The following is a 20,290-nucleotide window of genomic DNA, read 5'->3' on the forward strand; positions in this document are numbered from 1 at the left end:
ACTAATGCCCAAAATATTCTTCCAGCCTAACACATAAATTTAACCTCCCTGATTGTCATCTGCCAATGGACATTATCTCCTTAGGTCGCCTGTCTTGGTAGCTGCCCCAATATGGAAGGAATGAGTCCCATAACCTTCCACAGATACGCCACTAGCCTTCCATAATTGATAGCTTAATCAGGTATGTATCCATAGCTGCCCACTGATGGGGGGGCCCTGCCCTAGATAGAGTTTTGTGCAACGGATCAGGCAGGAGTCCTCACCAGCCCACTCCTGTAAGACCATCTTGGTACCTTTTGTGCTTTTGACAGTTTTTGACCTACGAATCCAAAGCACAAGTTTTCTTTGCTCTAGATCTACATCGGCTATTTGTAAACTAGCAATATCTGACTTCGCAGCTGACTAGGCTGCTAATCCACTTATGCGTAGTGCCACAAAATGCCAATGAGAAAGTGCAGCAAAAAAAGGCAGTCCTCGAAGACATCAAAGCAGACTGCTTCCATAGCGAACAGAAGGCGAGTCAATAGGTTGTGTGTGATGGTTGCCTTAAGTCCCAAAGTCTGTCATTTTCTTTTGTCCATCCTGAGTTTTTTCACTGGAAATAGGTCAGAGCAGCTGAGGAATCCCAGCACTCTGGAAAAGAATGATAGGCCTGCCAGACAGGTGGTTACTGAAGATCTGGCTGTGCCCTGCTCCTTACAGTGTAGACTATATCTGATCAACAAGGCAGTTGGTATGGGCCATATCCATGACTCAGCTTCATCTCCCAGGAAGGTCTGGAAGTCTACCAATGCTTGTCAATAGCTCTTCCTCGTATTTTCAGCCAGAGCGCCTAAGATTAACTCCCAAAAGTCGGGAGGGCCAAGCTGCCAAGTGTCTTCCAGTATAGGGGTTGGAAGACGATCTGCCTCTGGAGCGTAGCATCTGAAAGACGTGCTCTGGAAGCGGGAAAGAAAATCTGCAATATTATTCTCCACCCCAGGGATGCGCGCTGCACTGCATGTATTATAACGCAAGCACATAAGCGCTGTCTAATGAGTGATTAACTTCAAAGGACCTCGCTGATAAGCTGTTGATTACCTGGACCACTGACATGATAGACTGAAAAATGATGCTAGACTTGGATAATACCCCCCCACACACACACACACAGCTTAAAGGCAACAATAGGAAACCGCTCCAGAAAATTTACGTCCATGGTAATTCTGCACTCATGCCAACTTGGGGGCCCAAAGTTTGGCACATCAGGTTCCCCTGATGTTTATGCTGAAGCCTATGCCACCCGATGCATCTGTAAACAGCTCCAATTCCTTAATCCACTTGGGGGGGGGGTAGGGGGGTTCCTGCCAAAAGGTCCCATATTTGCAAGCCTTGCCTGATCGGTTTAGTAACCCTAATGCGATGATGTTTCTTGACAACACCTGCTGTAGCCAGTGCTAACCTGTGCAGGAAAGCCCTTCCCATTGGGATAAACCTGGATGCAAAGCTAAAAAGCCCTATAAGGGACTGAAATTGGTGCAAGGAAGCTTTTTTGGCGCTTCTAAATCTTTAATAACCTCGTGTAGTTTCAACACTACGTGTAGTTTCCTTGTCACTAGGAAATCGTGAGATCTGCGTTTCCACATCTAACTCTATTCCCAAGAAGGTTATTTATCTGGAAGGCTCTTCGTTTTCTCCTTAGTTAGCAAGATGACGAACTCCGAGATGGCCTGGAATGTGGCCAATAGGTGTTCGCAGTCTAGCGCACGTGTACCTATGAATAGGAAATTGGTGAGATAGTGTACCATTGTGTGGACCCTAACCGCTGCTCAAATACCCACTGTAAAAAGGAGCTAAACAGCTCAAAGTAGGCGTATGATATCAAGCTGCCCATCTGGATGCACCCATCATAATAGAACTGGCCTTTAAACTGAAAACCCAGGAGATGAAAGGATTCAGGGTGAACCAGCAAAAGCTGAAAAGCAGACTGTGTCTGCCTTTACCATGTCCACCTGATCGCCTTCTTTCCTGATAATTGCTATTACCAAATCGAACGATACATAGGATACAGAACACAATAAAGGGTCAATCAGATCATTCACAGAATTTCCTGGCGGATAGAATAAATTGTGATTGAGCCTGAACTTCCCGGGCTCCTTCTTTGGGATCATTCTTAAAGGGGATATCACTATATTTGGGAAAGGTGGGAATGTGAAGGGGACCACGAATCTGTCCATTGCAACTTCATAAGAGATCTTTTGTATGTGTCGATAGCGCATGCGTCGATAGCGCTAGCACATTGTGAATGTTAAGAGCCTGGACTGGTGGGTCAGAATAGCATGGAATGGGGAACCAGCGGTGAAACCCGCTGTGAGCTCCAAAGCCTTACTCCAATAGAGGGTAGAGCTGCAGCCAAGGCTTCATGGCATCAATTCTGACTAGTGGTGGTGCTAATGCCTTCACAGCACCACACACAGTGGTAGGAGATTGCTGCCTACAATCTCTGGCACCTCAGCATTGATTTGCCAGGTTGGACTAAGGCTGCAGGAGGAGCAAACGTTTTTGAATTTGCAGTTGGCCCATGTGTAATGACTATAATTGAATTACCTGTATAAATTCCACCTCCCTCGAGGGGGCTGCAACATCCTATCCTGGGTGGCACCAGTGTTGAAAGCTGATCTCTTGACGGCCGCCCTGTGGGTTGACATCTAGTCTAGCCAAAGGTCCAACACCCTGTGCTTCCAGGAGATACAGCTATCTTGGGCCATGCTTTTCAAGAACTTAATGTCGTAGCTCAACCAGGCCCATCCACCCCGCTTATGTGCCATCATGATTGTGTCTAGGTATCTAATCAAATATGGGGCCTGTTCTGGCTCACGCTCCACTACTACACTCATATGTGAAACGCATTAATCCAATTGTGTATGTTCTTTAAAAGTTTGGGTTGCTTCTTTTATCTCACCCCCTCCCCTGTCCAGATCCCTTAACAGGGAGAATATGTCTATGAACTCCTGTTTCCATATTTATTTTCTTAATTTTTTTGGGAACGCTGTAAGCTAGAGCGCTAACCTCACACAAACTTCCTCCTTGGACATAAGTGTAGAAACTGACTGCCCACTGGGGCTGCCAGGAAGGTTTGCAGAACCCTGTGCCACCGAAGACCTGGCATTTGTGCCCCAAACTCTTGTGGCTGAGCCAGCTCTCTTGGTTGACCATTTCTTCTTAAAAGACCTTAAAGTGTTCTGCATAACTGTCGCCAGAGCTAGCTCTTCATTGCTACTGTCAAGGGGCAAGTCAGTCAGAATCGTTGTGTGACTGCCGCCTTACCTTTGTCCTCCAATCGAGAACTTTTATGGACTTTTTGCAAGGGAGGATTATCATCATCTGCTGGGACTGCAGGTCTCGCCATGCGTTGCCGCAGCCAGTCTTGTCCCATGCATCTTCGCCTGCTGACGAAACTCCAACATGAGCTCTTCAGTGTCTGATTAGCTTGTCAGAGGAATCCCCTTTAATGCTGCAGGGGTGGTCCCAGTTAGATGATAGTCTTCCTCATGGCCCTACGTTGGAGGTCCTGTTGGTCTTCCATGTTCTTTCTTTCTCCTGGCTTCTCATTCTTTGAAGCTGCTGTCCTTGCTTTGCCAGCACGTGCACAGGGTTGTACTGCAGACATCTCCTTTCTCTTCGGAGCCATCCGATAAACTCGCTGCTGTGGATGTCTAGAACTTCAACGCTGGAAGTAAGAGACAAGTAAAACGAAGCACGACTACATGTACACATTTTATAAATAATTTTTTTTTTTTTATATTACCATCCACCTGGTGCAATCACTGAACCCCAACAGTGCGTCGCCATGAGATGAAGATGTTGCATCACCAGCCTGCTCATTTGTTAGCCTCTATTTCATTCTTTATATATATATATATATATATATATTTTTTTTTTGTATTGCCTACCATGCCTTGACTAAAGATGGCCACCTAGGGAAGCCTACTTCTCTCAATCAATATGGCCACCAAGGGCTCTTTTTGCCTTCAAAGATGGCCACCACATCAAAGATGGCTGCCTGAAGTACCCATCGGGCTTCCTTTGCGATGCCTGGGTCGCATATGACTTGCTACTGCATGGCACTTGCAGTTACCCTCACGAACCCCAGTCACCTGGCTGACTTGCCCATGTGAGACCAACTTGGTCCCCTGACTGCTGATTGGGGTGGCAGCCCCAACCCTCCTGCTGACACCTGCCCCCCCCCCCCAGCCATCGATTGGGGCAGCAGCCCCAATCCACTACTGCCCTCCCAGCAGCCGATTGGGGCAGCAGTCCCGACCCACATGGCAGCCCACCCCCGGCACCAATCGCACCAACTGAGCCAAAACAGATCACATCTCAGGGAGTAGCCTGCTCGGACCCCAGTTCCTACGAGCATATCCGGGGCTCATAAGCCCAAGATGTGCTGTGCAATGCCGCACGCCGGCTTTGGCTTTTATTACATTTTTTTTAAATAAACGCTGTAGAGGAAGGAGCTGTTGCATGCAGCATTCCTTGTTGGAACCTGAGGAATGAAGGGAGAAGAACCCTTCCCTGCCTGAGGAACCTCAGGATGCCTCCAAGACCTACCGGATGCCGCAATTGAAAGGTATGATATTGGCCTGAGTCAGGGCAGAGATGCTGGCCGGGCAGCGAGCTGGGGCAAAAGGGGCTGCCCCTGGTAAGGAGGCACCCTTTTGAATTCCCCGCCTTGGCCATTGCGAGCAGCCCGATCCCTCTCTCCTCCCTCCAACCCCTCCCTATCCTGATCCTACCCTCTGCACCTGGTGGACTATCCCTTTCCATGCTCTGCTCCCTCACTGCAGTCACAGGGTCTTTGTTAAGCTATTCCATTACAGATGAAATGCACCTTTGTGAAACAAAACTTCTGGGTGAGGTTGCTACTCTGAACTTACTTTGCTTAAGCTGAATACTGTACAGAAGGGGGGGGGGGGGGCGCGGGCATACAAAGTTCTTAATAGAATTTCCCTGCATCAATGACAATAGGATGGTCACCATGCTCTCTCAAAAAAGCATGATTAGACTATTTCTTTTTAGGCAGAGAAAATCTGGATACTAGACCATTTTTTCCTTCAAAGCCTGGGTTTACAAAGCTCAAATGCAAAAACTTATTAATGTAGCCCTCCCCCAACCTCTCTAGATTTGGTAGGCCTACAAAGATTATGCCGTCTCATTATACCAACTAGCAAATCTCAGAATATACTATCTATCAATATTTTGACTCAAACTTCATCAAAACAAATTTATTTTTCCCCACACTGCTTTAACAGTGCATTCAGAGTCCGTACACCAGCGTATGGTCTGGGGTCCACCAATTTACTATTAAATGGGATTTATACCCATTAAACCCGAGCAAGGCTTCCACTCATTTTGCTTAGAAACACTTTCAATCCCTTTCATAAATTCAGATTAAGGATAATGAATTTATTAGCACATATAAGGTACCGGGTAGCCCACTCGTGACCTCTATTAAGGTTACATTCTGCTTTCTCTCTTCTGCACGTTAGCCCATTTTTACTGGGAAAGGAAATTACTGCAAGGAGAAAGGCTTGACTGACAGCAATTCTCACGTCAAATTACAAATCATCTAACCAAAGTAGATGGAACAGTTAAGTGGTAAAACTATAGGCAATTACTGTAAAATGTGTCGAAAACAAAATTAAGTGCACATCTACGTAAAGCATGTTACCTCTCAGCAGACATCACCTCTTGAATATCAGAGGCAACTGGTCCAATACTATGTCAATAACTCTCTATCAGCTTACTTCAACACATGGCTTATCCTACACACACACATGAGGCTCATTGCAGCAAAGTATAAAGGCTTATATTTTAGGGCTACTGCTTTTGAGTTGGTTTTGTAATATGGTTTAAAGAATGGAAACTCTGGGGTATCTAAGGACTGGAAACCAAAAATCTCAAGGTCAAGTTCTTCCTTGCAGATGCCCTCAGTGAGTCCATTAAGGAAGTCGCCATTTCCTGTTGGATCTGGTATTCGCTTAACACTTGTGAGCTCCTTGGGTAGGAACAGGATTAGGTGCCATATAAACATGGAAATAAAAATAGCATAGAAATAGCATAGAAAGTATAGAGATTATACAGAAGATGCCTGTTGTACACCACTCCGGGCAACTAAGTTTGGCTGGGAAAGCAGTTGATAAATTATTTTTTTAAATAAGATATACTATTGTACTATGCAGGTCTATTATGATAGACTGCTAAAAATTCCTGAAACCAAATATCAAATCACTCTTAGAATCACATTTACCAAAAAGGTGACAATGCCCAGGACTGTGTTGTACCTCGATGATACTTAAAGCACATCTTTTTCCTTTCTACAATGGAGTACTTACCCAGATTTTCATCCCCACTGGCCAGTCTTCCATGCCAGTACTCCTCTGTGATACGATGGAGGGACGCGAGATACTGAATGTCGCATGCCGAGGTGCCCCAGAATGAAACCTTCCGCTTGTTGAACCTTTTCCACCACAGAAAGATTCTTTGCAGCTGCCTGGCACATGATTTTGATAGGCCAAACAACCAATAGGAAAACAGCCACTGGAATCGAAACCGACTGTACTCTGAATAAAGGCAGACCAGTTCTTCATGACCTGTTTGTTAAAAAAAAAACCAAAAAAAAAAAAACCGGCATTAGAAAATATTCCACCATATGCGCTGCATGACTATGACCTCTAGGACAACTATATACACGCGATTTCATTGTGTGTTCAGACAAGAGAGCCACCAGTTTTTCCACAAACTGTGCTGAAGTCAGGTAAAAATCCCTCAGTTTAACATAGGTTGCAGACATTTCATTCACTTTTTCCTCCTATTTTTATTCCTTCTTCACTTCTTCTAAAACCAGTTTCTCCACCACCACCTAGAGGGGGCTAGGGAATTTGTATGGGACCCACATACCGGGGTTCTCTTCAGAACCCAGAACGTGTACCACAAATCCCACTGTGTGTCACATGCAATAGCTGGTAGTCCTTCCCACTAGGTGTGAAGGAGTTTCAGCAGCATCTTTAGTCAATGAGCAGAAGCAGGGTCTAGAAATCAAGTCTAGCTTTCCTGTATTACAGAGCACAGTACTAACATTATGCCAATGGTGGCCAACTCTGGTCCTCAAGAGCCACAAACAGGCCAGGATGTCAGGATATCCACAAACGATATGCATATGATTGATCTTATGCACTGTCTCCATCATATGCAAATCTCTCTCATGCCTATACATTGTGGCTATCCTGAAATCCTAGCCTGTCTGCGGTTCGAGGATGGGAGTTGGCCATCCCCACACTATGCCATCAGTTTGGCCTGATATGTTTATGACACTCAGCTGAGAAGTCTCTAGGACAGGCTGCAAGTTATACAACCATTATCCCATTAATCTCATCAATATGGCGATCAATTTTATAGCTTATCCCATATCATTTTCTGTTGTAAGTTACTTGTAAGTTACATTTTCTGTTGTAAGTTACTTGTGAACCGGCACGATGTGCAAACGGTTGCCGGTATATAAAATTAAATAAATAAATAAATAAATAAATAAAATCATGTTATTTTTATTAATTTAAAATGCTACGTAACATGCAATCAGTTCACAGCTTTTAGAAATATGGGCAGATAATGCTGTCCAAATTACTTTCCAACCTAAGAGTGCCTTGGCTTGCCTTTTTCCTGGGACTATATTTCAAATCACATCATTCCTCATTTCTCAAGTGGCAGGAGCTCAACCAGGAAACCAAATGTTATTTTACAGAGCATGACACCAATCAATATGCTATCAAAACCTTCTATAAATATAAAAACAAACCGCCTACACCAAAGACCACAATATTTTGAAGTCGCCGGGAGCAGGACACCAAGGTTAAATAAGCCTGATTTTGCTTCTGTTCCCTGGGCAGGATGCAGCTAAAGCATTACAGAAGCAGGCGTTAATAGTCATACCTACCACCTAACCAGGGACACAGAGGGGCTGATGTAATAAGCCATGCTGATCCTACCATGGGTTTTTTATTTTGTTTTAGCGCAGGCTTTTTGGTGCTAAGAAACTCATATTTACATAACCTTGGTTTTCATGCTGAAAATCCATGGTATGATTAGCACAGGTATATGCAAAGCCCATGTAAGCAAAGGCATTAGATATTACAGGGCAATGCAGGGAGCCAAGTTACCAGCGAAACATTTTAGCACATGTTTTTTTTACACAGGAAATTTAATGCCCACATCAGGGCTGGTGTATAGTTAAGTCACCTTTTTGGTGGCCATTTAAGTCTATGACCCTGTGGCGAGTATAGGTGCTTCTCTGTGGAAATATGGATTATGTTGGGTTTTTGTTTTTTTTAATGTTTGGTACATTTTGCATATGAACTGAAGGATTAGCATGGCAGATGCTGAAGGACAACGAAGAGAAAGAGAAAGAAGAGAGTGTCTTATGAGGTACAGGTAATCCCAGCTCAAGCCTTTCACAGAAGAGTGCACAGGCAGCAGATATTTTGCCTGAGGACAACACTGCTGGGGGTAGTGGAGACAGATGTGGTCCAGACAAACAGAATGGCAGGAGATGAAGCATGCTTTCTTCAATATTGCACCCATTACATTCAGCATGCTAGCAATTGATTGCACCATGTCACTCTCACCCCACTCCCTCCCCCCCAACACGGGAGAAAAATAGCATATCGTAATAGAAATAAGGAGAATGCGTATAATTTTGCAAAATAATTGAAAAATTATAAAGACTTTTATTCAACATTTTTGAAGATATTACCTAAATAGTACTTGCATAAATCAAATTAAATATAATATAAACTCATCCTTCCCAAAACCCACTCCAAATCACACAACCACTCACCCACCTACATACAAAGAATTAAAAAAGCTTTATCATACAATAACACATACCTAAAAGTGATTACTACAATTAAGTTCAATCACTCCATGAAGTGCAAAAGAAAAAGCCAACATGTAACAAAAGTAATTAAATTCTATGAAACAAATCCAAAATTTCATCTTATATCATCAGTATAGAACAGTCCATTAAACACCATGGAACAAAATCCATGAATCTCTCATAACAATGCAGGGCCATCGCATACATCTGGAATTGATTGAAGAAATATATTCAAACCCCAAAGAGCCAGTTCATCAAGCATCAAACAATATATATATATATATATATATATATATATATATATATATATATATATATATATATATATATATATATATATTCTACGATCCAAATTATAATGCCTGAAATGGATCTATGGTTTGCCTCATATTTGAGGGTGCATCAGGGGAACTACAACCCGCAATTAACACCTGAAAATCTTAAATACCCGCTTTAAACTGCAGCCCTCCTATTTTTGATCTGTTCAGACTTATTTTACCATCATTAGATTGCAATTCCCTATATTTAGATCTTCCTAAAAAAAAACAAAACACCCTGTAGGCATTATGTGTGCAGAATGTAGCAGCATGGTTGACCTCAGGGACTGGCATGAGAACATTATACTGGTACTGTTCTGACCTCCACTGGCTCCCAGTCTAATGGAGGATCAAAAATAAATCTGCTACACTGGTACTGAAGTAGCTCACCCTAGAATCTACTCCTTGGGCAAATACAATGCTAAGGATCTACAATCTATCTAGAGCCCTTCCATCAAGTCAGAGGGGCCTGCCAGATGTTCACTCTGTCAAGTTTGCCCATCTGGTTCAGACAAGGAAAAGAGCTTTCTCGGTGGCAGGACCCATTCTTTGGAATTCCCTTCTGAGGGAGATGATTCAGATGGACTGTGCAAAGAGTTTTATAGCACTTTTAAAAATGTTCTTATTCAGACACATTAAGATTTGTTGCTCTTCTGAGTTATGATTTTGAGATGGTTTAATCATGTATTGAGGTTTTATGCTTTGTTTTTTGTGTGTTATTTATTATGGATATTTTTATGTTCACCACCGAGGGCCTTGGAACAGGCTGTATACAAGCACTTAAAATAAACAAACAGGAAGATGCCTGTGAGCCAAAGGTATCTTCTGTTTTTTTAAAAATCCGATATAACCTCTGTCTGTGGTCCCAGCTCTGGCTATGTGTGAGGGACTGCTGTGTGCTGTGGTTTTAGAATTAGAGGATGAGCTTGCCTCCTCTGGGAACATGAGCCCAATCACATGGTTAAGTATTCTATCCACATGCTGCATAGTCAGGTCAAGGCCTCATAGGACACCAACAAGGTTGTCAAATTAAGTTCTAAGCAAATAAACAACTGATTTACTGCAGTGGTGCATTCTCTGGCAGACTATTGAGACTTCATGAAGCTAGTGCATTTTTTTCCTCATACACTCCATCTTGGCATGTATAGCCGACCACCCCGCCATCACACTGGTCTCAACAATTTTCTGCCTTGCAATGAGTTCTGCTGCAAGTTGGTATGCCATCACATCAATGGTGGAGAGTGGTGTTCCTATTGGTGGTACAACTGCAGAATGTTATATCTTTCTGGGTGGCACTTACTCTCCGATATATGCTATCTCCACCATTACTGGCAGAGGAAGATTAATTAAGCTCTGACAAAATCCATAAAAACCATAAAAAGCCACTCTAAATGCAGTTGTTTTATCAACTGTCTCAATGGTGCCATCTCCGATCAGTATTTACCTGTGTCTTATTAATATTCAATCTGTAAAATGTAAAGCTCACTTTTTGCATAATTTCATCTAACAAAAACCTAGATTTCTACTGCTTCACTGAATCATGGTTACTTGACTCAGACCATCTCACTTTGATTCAAATTTGTCCTCCAGGACATTCTTATGTTTCACAGCCATGCCCAAAAAAACATTGCAGTGGCCTCATTATCCATAAATCTACCTGGAAAGTCAAAACATCTTTATGGCTATTCATCCCTAGAGATGCTCTTTGTCTCCACTAACCAGCTGACCATATGCTTAATATATGCCCCATCAAAACTGCTATCTTTGGACCTTTCTCCTTTTTTTGAGCAATTACTATTATGCAAATTTGACTTAAGACGATTATTATGGGTGACTAATCTTCACATCAACACCTCAACCACCTCAGTGCTCACTATTTCTTGACATACTCCAATCCTTAGGCTGGTTCCAACTGGTTGAAGCTCCCACCCACAGGCTTGGACACACACGACCTGATTTTCATTAATGCCATCATGCGGTCCTCCATCATTGAATCAATAGCCATTTTCCCAGTTCCTTGGACGGACCCACTTTCTGATTAAATTTCAATATCCTTCTGCTCCACAGACTGCTCAAGCCTCTCCTGATCACTCCAGCACGTTACGGCATGGCTCTATCGATGTCTGTGACTTCCTCAAAACTCTCTCCACTTTTCAACTCTTTCATTCCAGAATCTCTGAGGCTCTCTCTCAATGGGACTCCATTTTTTAAGCAGTTATTAATGAAGTAGCCCCTATCAAAACATTTTACTTTAAGTCCAAATTTCCCCCCTGGTTGTGAACACAACCAATTAGCAATGCCAGAAAGAATCTCAGGAAAACAGAATGCTGGAGGAATCATTCCTCTTCTGAATCTGCTAAATCCTTTCAGTCACAGCTTAATTCCTTTCAGATACTTGTTCAACAAGCAATGATGAAAGATCACTTTTTCCATAAAATTATAGAAATAGGCTATAATCCTAAAGTTCTATTCTCCATTGCCAAAAGACTTACCAATCCTCTCCTCTAAATCCCCTCCAGAAAACTTATCTGCTGAATCTTTCATGATTTCCTTCAATCCTAAGATTGAAAAACTAATCTTTCTTTCTGCTCAGTCCCATACTGGTACACAAATCCCAACATCTCTTACTTTAGCCCCCTGGGATAAATTTGAACATGTTTCCTCAACTGAAGTTGAAATGCTAATCCTGAACTCCAACACCACCTTATGCCCCTCTAGTCAATGCCTTCCTTCCTTTGCAAAGCCTCTAGAAATGTTCTTGCTCCTATTTTCTCTAGGTTGATCAATTTGTCTTTCAGTGAAGGTGTCATTTCTCCCTCGCTCAAGAAAGCCAGTGTTCAGCCTCTCAAGAACCTTCTTGATCCATCTGACCCGGGCAATTATAGGCCCATTTCAAATCTTCTTTTGTCAAAAATACTCGAATCTGCTGCCTTAAACAATTATATGAACATCTTGAAAAATTTGAGCTATGTTTTCAGAAGCTATCTTACTGAACTCCTTCTCTTATCTCTCATGGATACCTTGAGGAGAGGCATTGACTCCGGCTATCAGTTCCTTCTTGTCTCTAAACATATGTTCAGCTTTTGACACCACAGATCACAACATCCTACTTTTCCGCCTTCAGGATTGTGGTCTCACAGACACAGTGCTAATGTGGTTCAAATAGTCTCTCTGATCGTTCTCAAATTATTAAATTTTGAAACATCCTCTCCTCTCCCTCCCCTATAAAAACTGGGGTTCCACAGAGCTCTGCTCTCTCTGCCTGTCTTTTCAATATATATCTTACACCGATCTGTAAAATGCTTTCCTCTCTTACAGATTGTTACAAATTATATGCTGATATTCAGTTTGTGATTCGACTACACTCTTCATGGCAGGACACTGTTGAGCATGTACAAATTTGTCTCTACCATTACCAGCTGGCTAAAGTATAAACTTTCTCTCAAATCACGGTGAACCTAGAAGATGTGGTAGACCTGATTGACAAACTGAAGAGTAGTAAATCACCTGGACCGGATGGTATACACCCCAGAGTTCTGAAAGAACTAAAAAATGAAATTTCAGACCTATTAGTAAAAATTTGTAACCTATCATTAAAATCATCCATTGTACCTGAAGACTGGAGGATAGCTAATGTAACCCCAATATTTAAAAAGGGCTCCAGGGGTGATCCGGGAAACTACAGACCAGTTAACCTGACTTCAGTGCCAGGAAAAATAGTGGAAAGTGTTCTAAACATCAAAATCACAGAACATATAGAAAGACATGGTTTAATGGAACAAAGTCAGCATGGCTTTACCCAAGGCAAGTCTTGCCTCACAAATCTGCTTCACTTTTAAGGAGTTAATAAACATGTGGATAAAGGTGAACCGGTAGATGTAGTATACTTGGATTTTCAGAAGGCGTTTGACAAAGTTCCCCATGAGAAGCTTCTAGGAAAAGTAAAAAGTCATGGGATAGGTGGTGATGTCCTTTCATGGATTGCAAACTGGCTAAAAGACAGGAAACAGAGAGTAGGATTAAATGGACAATTTTCTCAGTGGAAGGGAGTGGGCAGTGGAGTGCCTCAGGGATCTGTACTGGGACCCTTACTTTTCAATATATTTATAAATGATCTGGAAAGAAATACAATGAGTGAGGTAATCAAATTTGCAGATGATACAAAATTGTTCAGAGTAGTTAAATCACAAGCAGATTGTGATAAATTGCAGGAAGACCTTGTGAGACTGGAAAATTGGGCATCAAAATGGCAGATGAAATTTAATGTGGATAAGTGCAAGGTGATGCATATAGGGAAAAATAACCCATGCTATAATTACACAATGTTGGGTTCCATATTAGGTGCTACAACCCAAGAAAGAGATCTAGGCGTCATAGTGGATAACACATTGAAATAGTTGGTTTAGTGTGCTGCAGCAGTCAAAAAAGCAAACAGAATGTTGGGAATTATTAGAAAGGGAATGGTGAATAAAACGGAAAATGTCATAATGCCTCTGATCGCTCCATGGTGAGATCATACCTTGAATACCTTGACCTCTCAGCCGCCTTTGATACTGTTAACCACTCCATGCTCCTAAACCAACTATTGAACATCGGCATAACAGGCACCGCACTGTCCTGGTTCCACTCATTCTTGAAAAACAGAGGCTTCAAGGTCAAAATACACAACAAAGAATCTAAACGCTACCCTTCATCTCTAGGAGTCCCCCAAGGCTCATCCCTCTCACCTACCCTCTTTAACATCTACCTCCTCCTTCTCTGCCAGCTATTAACCAAATTGAACCTAAAACACTACCTATATGCCGACGATGTCCAGATCGTGATTCCAATCAAAGAATCCATTTAAAAAACTCTTCATCTTTGGGAATCTTGCCTGCAAGAAATCAACTCCCTCCTCTCCAGTATGAATTTAATCCTAAATTCCTCAAAAACGGAACTCCTTCTCATATCCACTGAGAACTGCCACACCCCCACAAATCCTCCAACTAACTTACAAACAACCCAAGTTAGAGATTTGGGAGCAATCATCGATAATCGGCTTAACTTAAAAGCTTTCATAAACCAAACCACTAAAGACTGCTTTCATAAACTACACGTTCTAAAAAGAATAAGACCACTGTTCCACAACCATGACGACAGGACTATCTTACAAGCAATAATCTTCTCCAAGTTAGACTATTGCAATTCTTTATTATTAGGTACCCCATCAGCACATACTAAACCGCTTCAAATGGCTCAAAATACGGCAGCCAGATTTCTAACAAATACAAGGAGAAGAGAGCACATCTCCCCAATCCTTAAAGACTTACAATGGCTGCCAATCCATTTCAGAATTCTTTATAAGTCAATCACCATAATCTACAAAGCTATCCAACAAATCGCTCCTCTCAACCCTTTCATAAAGCACACATCCTCCAGACCCATAAGAGAGTACTACAAAGAGTCTCTTCAGGTACCGCCTTCCAAAACCTCCCTCCACATAACTTAGAGACAGGGCTTTCTCCACAGCAGGACCCACCCTTTGGAACTCCATACCAACGGAACTAAGACAGGAACCCTGCTTCCCGACATTCAGGAAAAGACTCAAAACTTGGCTTTTCAAACAAGCCTTCCCAGACTCAGGTTAAACCCAATTTTCTCCGACAAACAACCTCCAAGCAACAACTTTCTTTTTACAACCATCCTGGCAACCAACCCTAAGCATTACCAACATCCAGAATTTCATTACTTCTGATCTCTTCCTTCTTGTTAAAAACTACATCTATGTGAACTGAACAATTCATTGTAAATCACACACTTCCCTGCTTGGTAATTCTACCATTTTATGGGTTAATATACTATGTTAAAGTTACTATCTTCTCTTCTTCTTGCTCCTAGTTGTACGCCTCCTTGTTTTATTGTAACTGCATCTTTAGTATGTTTAGTACATATTATCTCGTTCTCTGTTCCGGTTATCACCCCACTGTTTATTGTAAACCGGCTTGATGTGATATTTTCACGAATGCCGGTATAGAAAAAAAATCTAAATAAATAAATAAATAAAATAAATAAATACTGTGTACAATTCTGGTCGCCGCATCTCAAAAAAGATATAATTGCGATGGAGAAGGTACAGAGAAGTGCTACCAAAATGATAAGGGGAATGGAACAGCTCCCCTATGAGGAAAGACTAAAGAGGTTAGGGCTGTTCAGCTTGGAGAAGAGACGGCTGAGGGGGGATATGATAGAGGTGTTTAAAATCATGAGAGGTCTAGAACGGGTAGATGTGAATCGGTTATTTACTCTTTCGGATAATAGAAAGACTAGGGGGCACTCCATGAAGTTAGCATGTGGCACATTTAAAACTAATCAGAGAAAGTTCTTTACTCAACGCACAATTAAACTCTGGAATTTGTTGCCAGAGGATGTGGTTAGTGCAGTTAGTATAGCTGTGTTTAAAAAAGGATTGGATAAGTTCTTGGAGGAGAAGTCCATTACCTGCTATTGATTAAGTTGGCTTGGAAAATAGCCACTGCTATTACTAGCAACGGTAACATGGAATAGACTTGGTTTTTGGGTACTTGCCAGGTTCTTATGACCTGGATTGGCCACTGTTGGAAACAGGATGCTGGGCTTGATGGACCCTTGGTCTGACCCAGTATGGCATGTTCTTATGTTCAATATGACCAAAACAATTTATTATCATTCACAGTCCTTATATTACCATTCTTCAAAAGTCCATCCCTTTCAACAGTCAGCATTTTCCACTTCAATCAGAAATCAAATGTTTAGGCATCCTCCTTGATAATACCCTCTCCTTCCGGCCACAGATTAAACAAGTCATCTCAAATGGTTTCTACAGAATATGAGTGCTTTCTGGTCTTAAAAAACTGCTACATGCTCCTGAGTTCCACATAATGCTTCAAGCATAGATCTCTCCTATTCTTGACTATTGTAACAGCTTATACATAGGCTTACCTAAGACCACCACTCACCCTCTTCAGATACTTCTGAACTCAGCTGCCCGCATTCTAGCAGGCCTGAGGTGCCAGGATCATATCACTGCCACATTGATAGATCTTCACTGGCCCCATTGAAGAGCATATCAAATATAAACTAGGCATGGTAATTTTCAAACTTTTCAACATCCATTCGTCACTGGGAAAATGCTATTCTGAAATTTTATCAACCCATGACTACTACATTCCCTCTCAGTGTGGTCTTCTAGAAATTCCATCTCCAAAAACAGCCCTTCTCCACAGCACTCGTGAATGTGCATTTTCAGTGGCAGGTCCAACCCTCTGGAATGCATTTCCGGCAGTGCAATTCTCTTAAAACCTTTAGAAAACTAAAACATTTCTTTTCAAATTAGCTTTTTTTTAGTGGGTTCTTTATTTCTGGTCTGGTTTTATTTATTATTTATTGCGCCCAATACTGTTTTTGTTTTATGAAGTTTAAATTTGATTTTATTATTTTACGATTTGTCATTTGCCTTTTATGATATGCTAGAATTGTTTTATGAATGTCATCTTTAAAAGGCCTAGGCGATGTACAAGTTAGGCGATTCACAAATTCTGAATAAATGTAAATGTATAATCTGGAGCCCTACCACTGCCACAGTGGTGCCTGGAGAACCGCTGCCCATACTGGTGCCAGGTGTTGGTGGGTACATTCTTGATGCTTGTCATGGATATTTGATTACATGGAGTTCAACCATCTGACTCTTCTTGTTTATCAGGTGCTAATGTCTTGCTTGGCAGCTGCAGACTGTCAAGTTGTTCTGCTGTCCCATGGGAGGTAGATCCTGAGGCAGTATCCCCTGAGATACTGCCTGATTCTCTTCTGCTGCACCTGCTATGACAGGCCCATCTGTTTCCAAAGAACAATGATCAACTGAAAAAAAAATCTGTGTCAAATACTGAAAAACTATTACATCCTGACACCTTCAGCCAGCCCTCTTCCTACCAGAGGTACATTTCCTGCCATACTCTTCTTCCGCAGCATCTGTATCAGAGCTTTCAGTACAGATACCAGCACGAGAGTCCAGCTGAAGAGGTCCCTGAACTGGGTCCTCCACCAGCATCACCTGCAAATCACATGGTAGACCTCCCCATCTGGTGCTTGAACCTCTCAGAGCCAGTTTGGCCTTGACAGCCACCCTGGTGACCCACCAGCAATGCTTCAGCTGAAGCACTCTGCTGGTAGTCATTGACAGGCTGCTGACATCTTTGGTTATGCCCTAGATCTTTCTCTTGTTCTTTGAGAATGTTTTCTGACCAAAGAGTGCACTGTTTTTCACAGACCCACTACACCAGTAGGTTCTTCTGTTCCTCTGTGAAGCAGACATTGCATTGACACTGCTTCTCCTCCACCTATTTTTGCTGCTGGCTCCCGCCTGATCATCGCTCCCAAATGACTGCTGTGGGTCCCTACTTCCTAAACACTCCTCCCACTACCTGCTCCTCTTCTCCTCCCCTTGAATCTGACCCCTCCATTTGCCTTTTCTTCCCCACTCTAACTGCATCCTCTATCTCACGCATAGTAGTCTCCTCCCTGGCTGCACACTCCATCGACCCATGCACCACACCATGCCTCTCCTGTCACCAGTCGCTCACTCACCAACTTGCACTCCCTCTGTCATGCTCCATTCCCTCCACAGACATGAACACCCAACTCTTCTCTTTCAGGAACCTAAACACAAAAGTGGACAAAATGATAAACACAGACCAACAATCAGATGCACTGTAAAGATTCTCTCAAGAATACAGACAAAGGACAAAAAGATAGGAAATAGCAAGGGAAAAACAAGCAGCACCAAAGATACTGCTCAGTAATTGTAAATGAACACCACCTACAAAACTTCCAGTCCCAGTTCAGAGTTCATCTAACACTACCCAGCACTGACAAAATGGCCCTGAGAGAAGCTGCTTTTTATTTTCCTGAAAGGAGGAGTGTCCAAGAAAACAGATGGACATCTATGCACCACCAATCACACCAGAGGCCTATGTCACTTCTGTCAACCAATAGGGAATACTGCAGCATTTTTCAAAGTAGCGCTGTTTTTTTTATACGTCTGTTTTAACACTGGTTTTGACATGCTTTTTAGCATCAGTTTGATTTGTATACCATTAGTTTACTGCATTGTGTGGGGCCGAATGTTTTAAACATGCACACTATGAAAAACTGGTGCTAAAATTAAGCACCAGTTTTGGTGCATGTTCTATTACATTGGTGCCAGAGTGGGACCAGGAGAATCTGCTGCCCATGTTTCTTTACTGTGGGATGACCAACTTCCACACTTAGGCTGTAAGTTTCATTTCAGCTGCCTTCAAAACAAATCACAATGTCATCTGAGGGTCATATGACAATAAGCACCACACATGTCCAGGGAGTCCTAAATAAGGCAGGAAACGATTGGAAAATATCAAAGAACTGCATGACATTTAAAATGTATTATACAGTTAACATTTTCCTTCCCACTTAAAAAGTACCTCTTATGAATGTTTAGCAACCAAAGAATAGAAATTAACTTGTATCAGAAGGATTAGTTTGTAGTAAATCCTTTTGTGCTGGAGGTTCTGTTCTAGAGAGAAGGGATTCAGAAAACACTGAGATAGCTAGACAGGACATTGCACTTTGCCTATAATTAGATTGCTGCACTGCCAGAGTTCCATTTTACAGACTCTTCTCATCTGCCACAGATATGGGAGCTTCTGAACAGAGCTTCACCATCTTGACATCTGTATTATGATGTTACAAACACAAAATGTCTACAAGTCTTCCCCACTTTCAGATCATAAAATGAACTGCAGAATGTCAAGTACTGAATAAACCAAAAGTAGACAGTGCTGCCTAGATGTGACAATCGTTATATGCAAGATTACTTCATGAAACAAGCTGTGCGGCAAGTTCATTATTCCATGCTCCAAGGCTACATGATCACCCCCTAACCCCAAGTGAAATGAGAATGATGTTTAAATGTTTGCATAATGCTGCTCTCTCTACATCCTTCGTATTAAGCAGCAGAAAAGGGTAATCCCACATCCCAAAATCAAACGGTCCGCACACAGACTAAGCTGCAGAACAAGCCTGGTAGCAACATATCCGTTCCTCAATCAGGAAGGGATCTATTTACGGTGAATGATGACTGAAAATGGAGTTGGATCACAGAGACTTAGAAGCAATGAATTCAGAGATGAGCAAATACCTCAATGGTACACTACTCACTAAAGACCAACAGCAACCAGCATGTCTAACAAGAACCTCAGACCTTTCACACTGTAAGAGACCCCTCTAACATGCATAAAACAATTCATGGTTTGGTACAGTTACAGCACTTTCCTACATTCCAGGCAGTTTTAAAAATTTCACATTTGTAGGTCTTTAAAATTTCTTCACAAATGGGACCTAGTCACTAAAGTTTGGTAAACAGCATTATCATGGACAAAACACCAGCTAGTCACAAAGCCACAAAAATGAAATTTATGTTAAACCAGCCTATATTGACATACTGTAAGCCACATTAAGTTAACAGGCTGTGTTAAATTGGCATACTCTCAGAGGTGCATGTTCCACCCTTTATAAAGGTTGTGCCCACTGACACTCATCAGTGCTGTAAGGTGGGATAGGAGCTCTTATTTGATTTTATATTCTGCTTTTTGGTACTTCAAAGTGGATTACGTTCAGGTACTATAGGTATTTCCCTATCCCCGGAGGTTTTACATTCTAACCAGAGGATTTGCCATTCCGCTATAAATATAGTGGAAGTACCAGAATTCCCTTCTTCATGACGGGTTTACTTACAGTCTGCAATACAGCTGTAGTTAGGACATTGAGAAACTCTCTGTCAGCACATTTTCATTTTTAGCTTCGCTGTTCTTATTCTCTGATAAGCTTTCACTGCTGTAACCTAGATTAGAACAATGAATGTATTATGTGCAGGACAGTATTACTATAGACTCGTAAATTCCTTTCCAGAACTGCAAGCCCCGGCAGCCTCTCCTGCAGAACATGGGAGAAGTTTCACGAAAGTTCCAGGGTGTCTAGGGAGGGGGTCAGTAGCCCCTTCAGCCGGAATATG

General features: G+C 42.1%; 1 protein-coding gene across 3 annotated transcripts in view; it reads right to left on the reverse strand.

Moving 5' to 3' along the window:
- LOC115088294 overlaps nt 1–20,290 on the reverse strand; it is a 98,531-nt gene that overhangs the window by 36,653 nt on the left and 41,588 nt on the right. For all 3 annotated transcript variants that reach the window (XM_029596432.1, XM_029596431.1, XM_029596433.1), the window contains one exon: nt 6,378–6,635. In XM_029596432.1, the coding sequence (XP_029452292.1) occupies nt 6,378–6,635 (258 nt within the window). The remainder of the gene's footprint in view (nt 1–6,377; nt 6,636–20,290) is intronic.

The sequence above is a fragment of the Rhinatrema bivittatum genome, chromosome 3 (genome assembly GCF_901001135.1).
Source record: "Rhinatrema bivittatum chromosome 3, aRhiBiv1.1, whole genome shotgun sequence".
Classification (NCBI taxonomy): Eukaryota; Metazoa; Chordata; class Amphibia; order Gymnophiona; family Rhinatrematidae; genus Rhinatrema; species Rhinatrema bivittatum.